This window comes from Carcharodon carcharias, chromosome 36 (assembly GCF_017639515.1).
Source record: "Carcharodon carcharias isolate sCarCar2 chromosome 36, sCarCar2.pri, whole genome shotgun sequence".
Lineage (NCBI taxonomy): Eukaryota > Metazoa > Chordata > Chondrichthyes > Lamniformes > Lamnidae > Carcharodon > Carcharodon carcharias.
The window spans coordinates 8,597,384-8,607,237 of record NC_054502.1 but is presented as its reverse complement, the minus strand read 5'-3'; the positions used below and the strand labels follow the sequence as shown (position 1 = coordinate 8,607,237).

At 51.3% G+C, this 9,854-nt stretch overlaps 1 protein-coding gene across 1 annotated transcript; it reads left to right on the top strand.

The window, feature by feature from the left end:
* Window positions 1–909: 909 nt before the first annotated feature.
* Window positions 910–8,424, top strand: LOC121272923 (RIIa domain-containing protein 1-like). Its single transcript, XM_041179789.1, has 4 exons — window positions 910–1,062; window positions 4,179–4,255; window positions 7,253–7,299; window positions 8,225–8,424. Exons 1-4 carry the CDS (start codon window positions 961–963, stop codon window positions 8,290–8,292), a joined length of 294 nt encoding a protein of 97 aa, XP_041035723.1. The 5' UTR covers window positions 910–960; the 3' UTR covers window positions 8,293–8,424.
* The last annotated feature ends 1,430 nt before the right edge of the window (window positions 8,425–9,854 follow it).

Genomic DNA, 9,854 nt, shown 5'->3' with positions numbered 1-9,854 from the left:
CAAGCGCCTTTTGAAAGGCATACATACACCACATCAACAGCATTACCATCATCAACCCTCTCTGTTACCTCCTCAAAAAAACTCCAAGTTAGTCAAACATGATTTACCCTTCAGGAATCCATGCTGGCTTTCCTTAATTAATCCACATTTGTCCCTGTGCCTATTAATTTTGTCCTGAATTAGAAGACTCCCCGCCACCAAAGCTAAACTGACTGGCCTGTAATTGCTGGGGTGGGGGGCTAGAAAGACGGTTCAAGAACCGACTCCAGGACTCAAAGCCCCGTTAGTCCGGACAACACTCGCAAACCTCACCTTTCGGATGAGGCATTGAACCGAGGCCACAGGGCCTCTGGAAGGTACGAGACAGCGTGGGCGCAATCAGCAGAAGAGGAGTTGGGAGTGGATGGGGTGGGGGCGGTGGGCGCGTGAGGGGAAGACGGATGGGGAAAGCGTTCAGGCTGGGGCTCCCTGGCCAACGTTCCTCACCTGAGACTGCAAACGCTGGTTGCTCATCTCAGGGCGCGGTGTGGGATCTTGCTTTGTACAAAATGGCTGCCACAGGTAACCAACTGTTGTTACTCATGGCGTCTAGTGGGGACTGAGTGGTGAAGGGACCTTAAATTGTTATAACTTAAATTCTCGTGGCTCCCTGTGCCAACCAAACCCATACCAGTGTTGACAGAATAGGAGAGGGGAAGGGGGTAGGGCAGCCATATTGCCACGGCTTGGACCAAAGCCTCCTCTCCCTCAGCCCGCAGTTGTCACCGTGGTTACGGTAACCAAGCAGTCACATGCCGGCCTCCCGCCCGCCGGTAGAGCTGTCGTCCGCCTATTGGTTCCCTCGTACCACGTGCTCTACCCGGCCGGGCCGTGCCCCTTGCCGCTCCGGCACTGCGCCTGCGCAGGCAACCCCCCCCACCCGGACCGCAAGGACTTCGCTTCCAATTGGCTGCGCTAAAGATGGCGGATCCGAAGCCCCAGGTTCCTCCTCCCTACGGGATGGAGGCGTACGACCTGGGAGCGCTCAACGACGAGCAGGAGGAGAAGCTCTGGCACTTCAAGGTGACGGGATCCCTATTCGTACCCCGCAGGGTTTTTAAGTTTAATAAAGAGCGCCCGCCGGTCCTCCGTCGTCGTGGCAACGCTGCCTGTGCCAATCGCGCAGGAAGGTGTGATTGACAGGCGCTGCAGCCAATGATAATCTGCACAGGGAATACTGATCAACTAATCATGGTCCAGGGAATGACAGGGGAACTGGCCAATAATGATCTGGAGGGTGGGATTACTCCATTTAAAGGAACCTTGGTGAGTTGGGGCAGTGCATCTTGTAGATGGTACATCAGCGCTGTCACCGTGAGTCCTGTCGACTGTACGTCAGCGCTGTCACCGCCAGTCCCGTAGACGGTACGTCAGCGCTGTCACCGTGAGTCCTGTCGACTGTACGTCAGAGCTGTCGCCGCCAGTCCCGTAGACGGTACGTCAGCGCTGTCGCCGCCAGTCCCGTAGACGGTACGTCAGCGCTGTCGCCGCCAGTCCCGTAGACGGTACGTCAGCGCTGTCGCCGCCAGTCCCGTAGACGGTACGTCAGCGCTGTCGCCGCCAGTCCCGTAGACGGTACGTCAGCGCTGTCGCCGCCAGTCCCGTAGACGGTACGTCAGAGCTGTCGCCGCGAGTCCCGTAGACGGTACGTCAGAGCTGTCGCCGCGAGTCCCGTAGACGGTACGTCAGTGCTGTCGCCGCGAGTCCCGTAGACGGTACGTCAGAGCTGTCGCCGCGAGTCCCGTAGACGGTACGTCAGAGCCGTCGCCGCGAGTCCCGTAGACGGTACGTCAGAGCTGTCGCCGCGAGTCCTGTAGACGGTACGCGCCTCTGTCACCGCGAGTCCTGTAGACGGTACGCGCCTCTGTCACCGCGAGTCCCGTAGACGGTACGTCAGAGCCGTCGCCGCGAGTCCCGTAGACGGTACGTCAGAGCCGTCGCCGCGAGTCCCGTAGACGGTACGTCAGAGCCGTCGCCGCGAGTCCCGTAGACGGTACGTCAGAGCCGTCGCCGCGAGTCCCGTAGACGGTACGTCAGAGCCGTCGCCGCGAGTCCCGTAGACGGTACGTCAGAGCCGTCGCCGCGAGTCCCGTAGACGGTACGTCAGAGCCGTCGCCGCGAGTCCCGTAGACGGTACGTCAGAGCCGTCGCCGCGAGTCCCGTAGACGGTACGTCAGAGCCGTCGCCGCGAGTCCCGTAGACGGTACGTCAGAGCCGTCGCCGCGAGTCCCGTAGACGGTACGTCAGAGCCGTCGCCGCGAGTCCCGTAGACGGTACGTCAGAGCCGTCGCCGCGAGTCCCGTAGACGGTACGTCAGAGCCGTCGCCGCGAGTCCCGTAGACGGTACGCGCCTCTGTCGCCGTGAGTCCCGTAGACGGTACGCGCCTCTGTCGCCGTGAGTCCTGTAGACGGTACCTCAGCGCTGTCACCGCGAGTCCTGTAGACGGTACGCGCCTCTGTCGCCGTGAGTCCTGTAGACAGTACGTCAGCGCTGTCACCGCGAGTCCCGTAGACGATACGTCAGCGCTGTCGCCGCGAATCCCGTAGACGGTACGCGCCTCTGTCACCGTGAGTCCTGTAGACGGTACCTCAGCGCTGTCACCGCGAGTCCTGTAGACGGTACGCGCCTCTGTCGCCGCGAGTCCCGTAGACGGTACGTCAGCGCTGTCGCCGCGAGTCCCGTAGACGGTACGTCAGCGCTGTCGCCGCGAGTCCCGTAGACGGTACGTCAGCGCTGTCGCCGCGAGTCCCGTAGACGGTACGTCAGCGCTGTCGCCGCGAGTCCCGTAGACGGTACGTCAGCGCTGTCGCCGCGAGTCCCGTAGACGGTACGTCAGCGCTGTCGCCGCGAGTCCCGTAGACGGTACGTCAGCGCTGTCGCCGCGAGTCCCGTAGACGGTACGTCAGCGCTGTCGCCGCGAGTCCCGTAGACGGTACGTCAGCGCTGTCGCCGCGAGTCCCGTAGACGGTACATCAGCGCTGTCGCCGCGAGTCTTGTAGATGGTATACGCTGCTGTCACATCTCCAGTGTGCCTGCTGGAGGGAGTGGATGTTGAATATGGCAGATGGGGTGCCAGTCAAGCTGGCTACTTTGTCTTTGATTGTGTTAAGGTTCTTAGGTGTAGCTGCAGCTTCACTCATCCAAGCAAAAGGGGCAGTTCTCAGTTTAATCAATCAGTTGAACTATATTTTCTGTCCCTTTGCACTAAGGCAGGTACAGCACGGGGTTAGATACAGGGTAAAGCTCCCTCTACACTGTCCTCATCAAACACTCCCAGGACAGGTACATCACGGGGTTAGATACAGAGTAAAGCTCCCTCTACACTGTCCCCATCAAACACTCCCAGGACAGGGACAGCACGGGGTTAGATACAGAGTAAAGCTCCCTCCACACTGCCCCCATCAAACACTCCCAGGGCAGATAAAGCAAGGGGTTAGATACAGAGTAAAGCTCCCTCTACACTGTCCCCATCAAACACTCCCAGGGCAGATACAGCAAGGGGTTAGATACAGAGTAAAACTCCCTCTACACTGTCCCCATCAAACACTCCCAGGACAGGTACAGCACGGGGTTAGATACAGAGTAAAGCTCCCTCTACACTGTCCCCATCAAACACTCCCAGGACAGGTACAGCACGGGGTTAGATACAGAGTAAAGCTCCCTCTACACTGTCCCCATCAAACACTCCCAGGGCAGGTACAGCACGGGGTTAGATACAGAGTAAAGCTCCCTCTACACTGTCCCCCTCAAACACTCCCAGGACAGGTACAGCATAGGGTTAGATACAGAGTAAAACTTGCTTTTTACTTCTGTACTGACATTGAGAGCATCAGCCTGGATTTTGTACTTGAGTCCCTGGAGCAGGATTTGAATTTCGAAGAGTCAATAGAGGTGCCACTGAGGCTGACAGCTTTAGTAACCCAAATATATCGGAAGTTCTAGTTTGACATGCACCCTGTAGCTTGTGTCATCAATTGCATTGGACTGAGGTACATTGTCCTGTCAGTGATCCAGTTCTGAGCAGGAATGGAGAATTGATGCTTGAGTCAGGCAAGTTCATCTTGTTGTTAATGTTTTTAAATTATTTCTGCTATGAGGTTTATGATTATTACTTTTGTTTTTTCTAACTTGTTTGCAGATACATACTCGAATTGCTAATGAATATTACTTGAGGAACCACCCAGAAGTGGAGATGCTGCTGAGGGAGTTTATGAGGTGAATAATGCAGATTGTGAATTGCTGGTTACTGAATATAGTGAGGCCACAGGTTGAGGATTATATTTGGGAGAATGAATGCGAGGGGGATTTTTAAGACACTTTTACACACACAAAGACGTTACAACATGCTTCTGACATAGGGATTGAGGAGTAAGTATTGCATCAGTTGAGTATGCACATGGCACAAAGATAAGCAGCACTGTAAACAGTGTAGATGCAAACATTAAATTGCAGAGATAGCGATAGATTAAGTGAATGGTGTCATGCCAAGATGGTGTGAAGAAAAATAACATCTTAAAAATGTGTTTCTCTTCCATACTCTCTTGTTTAAATTCCATTTATAAAAATGGACAAAGGCGAACTCATCAACCTCCGGGAATGTGACACCCCTTGCATTGTATAAACATTCCAGCCAGGCCAACACTAAGGACTAGTAGACAAGATGTCTGCACCAGCCAGCTCTGGACAACGGCAGAGCTCCTGTGACTCCTCATCTCTAACGTTGTGCTAATGGTTCCACAGTTATCTGCTCAAAATAAATGGGTTTTAACAAGGGTCCTTAAAGTCCATCGTTAGCTGTATGGCTTGACTCGAAACCACTTTGTTACATGACTGACACTTGAGCTATTTGGACTGCTTTAATTGCGTAGCTTTTGGATTCTGTCTTCAGTTGTGGTTTAAGCTCAGAAGAGAAAACCAGATTCCAGAGCAGCAGCCTGCCTCTGACCTCCATCTCTCTCAAAGTCTGATCTCCAGAAAGAACCCTGTATTTCACCTACAGAGTGAACCAACTCCCAGAGTAAAAGTGCATCTTCAATGTGCACTCGAGTTCCTAGGACAAAGGCCAGGAATTCTGCCAGACAAAGCTACCTGAAAGAACCTTCATTGGACATGGACTTACCGGACTCTACTCACGTGAATTAATGCCAATACCTTTTGATTTTTTTTTCTTAAGTAACTCACAGTTTGTAACTTCTTTCCCTCTCTTTCCCTGCCTTTCTACCTTGTATGCTCGTGAGTGTTAATGTGTGCCGTGATCCATCCCTCAGGTTTTGAAGGTTTTAATAAATCCTAGTTTTGTTTCACCTTAAAAGAATTTGCTGTGGGGTTATTGTTAACATTGGACCTCATAAACCGGGAAACACACCATGGCCCATTTCAACAAGGGAAAGGATACTAAAGGAAACAAATTAAATTAGAAATTAAAACTACAACTGTCACAGGCAGAGGGGAACAGTAATGATAATTCAATCCACTTTGCCTTTTGTGTCCGTAACAATGGGCAAAACTGTGGCAAAAGGATTTCAGTGTGGACTAATGGGAGGCCCTCCACTGCGGACCTCAAAAGGATTGAACAGGCTATTTTCTGAATGGCAGAAAGCTAGAGACAGTGGATGTCTTTGGGGGAGACAGTGGCATCGTGGTCCTGTCACTGGACTAGTAATCCAGAGACCCAGGCTAATGCTCTGAGGACATGGGTTCAAATCCCACCACGGGCAGCTGGTGGAATTTGAATTCAATTGATAAAATCAGCAGTTGAAAGCTAGTCTCAGTAATGGTAACCATCATGGATTGATGTAAAAACCCCATCTGGTTCACTCTTGTCCCTTTAGGGAAGGAAATCTGCTGTCCCTGTCCGGTCTGGCCTATATGTGACTCCAGACCCACAGCAATGTGATTGATTCTTAACTGCCTCTCTGAAATGTACAGCTCAAGGGGCAATTAGGGATGGGGCAACAAATCGTGGCTTTACCACATGCCATGAAAAATTGAAAGTCTAAAGAGACTTGAGTGGACAATGTACACAAATCATTAAAATATCATGAACAGGTACAGAAAATAATCAAAAAGAAAGGCCAGCGTTGCAGTTGCCTATCTCGAAGACGAGAATTCAAGGACGGAGAAGTCATACTTCAGCTGTACAAAGCCCTGGTTAGACTGCACCTGGAATTACTGTGAACAGTCATGGGCTCCACACCTTGGGAAGGAATTTTTTTTTTTTTTTTTTGCTTATTCTATTAAAGGATGTGGGCTGCGCTGGCTGGGCCCAGCATTTATTGCGCATCCCTAATTGCCCCTTGAGAAGGATGGTGGTGAGCTGTCCCCTTGAACCACTGCAGTCCCTGTGGTGTAGGTACACCCACAGTGCTGTTAGGGAGGGAGTTCCAGGATTTTGACCCAACAACAGTGAAGGAACATTTCCAAGTCAGGATAGATTGACGTTGTTGAGAATGCAGTGTGAATGCCTAAATGGCCTCCAATGGTTAAATTATGAAGAGCGACTACACAAACTAGGGTTATGTTTGCTGGAATTTAGGTGGATAAGTGGTGAATTGATAAAAGTTTTCAAGATATTAATAGGGTGGATAGAGAGAAATTATTTCTGCCGGTTGGGGGAATCTAGGTCTAGGGAGCAGAGTCTGAATATTGGAGCCATACCTTTCAGGAGTGAAATTAGGGAACATTTCTACACGGTAAGGGTGGGAGAGGTTCAGAACTGTCTCACAAATGGCAATTGATGCTGGAGCAATTGTTAATTTCAAATCGAAGATTGATAAAATTTTGTCACCTAAGGGAAACGGGTTCGAGGTGGGGTGTATGGAGTTAGGTTGCTGAACAGGGATGATCTTATTGAATGGCACAACAGAATCAACAAGCTGAACGGCCTCCTTCTGTTCTGATGTTGCTATGTTCGTTTGGATGCATGAATAGACGTAAGTTATGCACAACAGATCCTGGGTGCGATGAAAACTATAAACTGCTCTCGAGTAACAGCTGCCTTGAATGATTGCAAACTGTAATAATAGTTCCTATGGGTGGTTGTAGGATGTAATAACATCCTAACCTGTAATTCGATCTCCAGTTTTAGAATGATTGCTGTAGCTCTCTTCAGATTGCCTGGTTGACTTCCTCAAGTGGTGCTGCGTTTACACGTGAGTGAATTTTACTGACGGCGAATTGAGACTGAAATGCTTTGTGTTGTTTCTCTTCCAGGTCTGTCCTCCTGGAGAGACCAGAAGATATTCGGGAATTTGCCTCCGGTGAGTTGAAGTTCCGTGGTTCCAAATTCAATTAGAGTACGTATCAATCTGAAGGAAACTCCCATCATCTGTTGACTCTGTGAGCACAGGGTTAGATACAGAGTAAAGCTTCCTCTACACTGTCCCCATCAAACACTCCCAGGACAGGTACAGCACGGGCTTAGATACAGAGTAAATCTCCCTCTACACTGTCCCCATCAAACACTCCCAGGACAGGTACAGCACGGGCTTAGGTACGGAGTAAAGCTCCCTCTACACTGTCCCCATCAAACACTCCCAGGACAGGTACAGCACAGGGTTAGATGCAGAGTAAATCTCCCTCTACACTGTCCCCATCAAACACTCCCAGGACAGGTACAGCACGGGCTTAGGTACGGAGTAAAGCTCCCTCTACACTGTCCCCATCAAACACTCCCAGGACAGGTACAGCACGGGCTTAGATACAGAGTAAATCTCCCTCTACACTGTCCCCATCAAACACTCCCAGGACAGGTACAGCACGGGCTTAGGTACGGAGTAAAGCTCCCTCTACACTGTCCCCATCAAACACTCCCAGGACAGGTACAGCACGGGCTTAGATACAGAGTAAAGCTCCCTCTACACTGTCCCCATCAAACACTCCCAGGACAGGTACAGCACAGGGTTAGATACAGAGTAAAGCTTCCTCTACACTGTCCCCGTCAAACACTCCCAGGACAGGTACAGCACGGGGTTAGATACAGAGTAAAGTTGTCTGGGTATGGAATTGGTTTGGGGTGGTTGGGGTGGGATGCTTTCGGTGGAGTTGGATGTATTGATATGGGAGGGTGGTGCTGGGTAAGTTAGTTTAGAGTGTCATTTGGGATGGGGTCAGTGAGTGGGATTGGTTGGGGGGAAAATGGGATCAGAGCGGGAATTAACCCTCCCTGTCCTCTCTGTCTGGCAGAATACTACACTGATGCGAAACTGCCGTTAAAGATCCAGAAGATGCTGAAGGAGAAAGTTTGGAACTGAGTAGGGTCAATACTCACAAGGGAGCATGGCCGCCATGCTGGACACAGGCTCCAAACTCATGGCACAGCCAGCAGTATGCTTGTAATCTGACAGGTGCAATCAATTAAAAACCACCACTGTTTGTGAGGTTAACACGATGAAGCAAGTGAGAATCATCTTGTCTAATGTCAGAGTGAAACACCAGATGGTGACTGCATCAAGTGTGCCCCACTCTCCTGGGAAGGGCAGCACCCCCTCACACCGTGCATCCTCATACTGCACCCCCTCATGTTGTACCCGTTTCACTGCACCCTCCGTCACGCCATTGACCCCCACATGCCACACCCCTCTACACCCCAGCACCCTCTACCATACCCCAGCATTCTCCCTCGCACTGTACCCCTCCAACAGCCCAGCATTCTCCCTTGCACCGTACTCCCTCACGCAGCACCCCCTCACATGGCCCCATACAATCCTCGCACCACACCCATTTGCACCATACCCCCTTATGCCGCACCACAACCCATCGCGCCACACCTCCTCACGCCACACTGTACCCACCACACACCGTAACCCCATCACACCCCACCCCCTCACAACATACTGTACCTCTTCTCAGTGTAGCCCCCACACCATACCCCCACAAATCACATCGTACGCCCCTCACACTGCAATGTGCTGAAGATTTAATCACAACAGTAACAATCTTGATTGAGAACAAAAAGGTACTGAATTTATATAGCGCCTTTCAAACCTCTGGATGCTACAAGTCACTTCTCAGTTCCTGAAGTGTCATGTGGGAAAAGCTGGAGATCAAAGCTCCTCCCAACTTAGTTAACTGTTCCAAATCCCGCTGCCCATCCCTATCCACCTGAAACCTTCGCTGTGAGGTACGGGAGGGGCTATCTTGGGGTTGGGGTTGGTGGAGTGGGTGTTGTCAGTCCGGTGCCTTATCTTCATCCCTGTTCCTTCTTGTGATGACACTCAGTTTAAAGCCAGGCTGGGGGGAATGGGCCAGTTGAACAACTTGGGCCTCATGGCAATGGTTTCGGACATCATGTTCGGATCGATGATATAGTCTGGTCGCCTTCTTTTTTTGATGGTGCCTCTGACAGCCTCGTTGTTTCTTAAACGTTAAAAGCAAAAGCAGTCATTCTGCGAGCGACAGTTAAACATGCAACTCAAGCAGATAATTCACTCATTATAATTTTCCCCATTTGAGGGGAAGCTGGATAAACACACACAGGAGAAAGTAATAGAAGGATATGCTGAGGGGCTGAGATGGAGAGAAGTGGGAGGAGGCTCCTGTGGAGCAGGAAAACAATGCTGTGGCTACAAGAGCAGGTCAAAGGCTGGGAATCCTGCAGAGAATAACTCACCTCCTGACACCCTAAAGCCTGCCCACCATCTACATGGCACAAGTCAGGAGTGGGATGGAATATTCTCCATCTGCCCGGATGAGTGCAGCTCCAACAACACTCAAGAAGCTCGACACCCTTCAGGACAAAGCAGCCCATTTGATTGGCAACCCCATCCACCATCTCCAACATCCACTCCCTCCACCACCGACAGCAGTGTGTGCA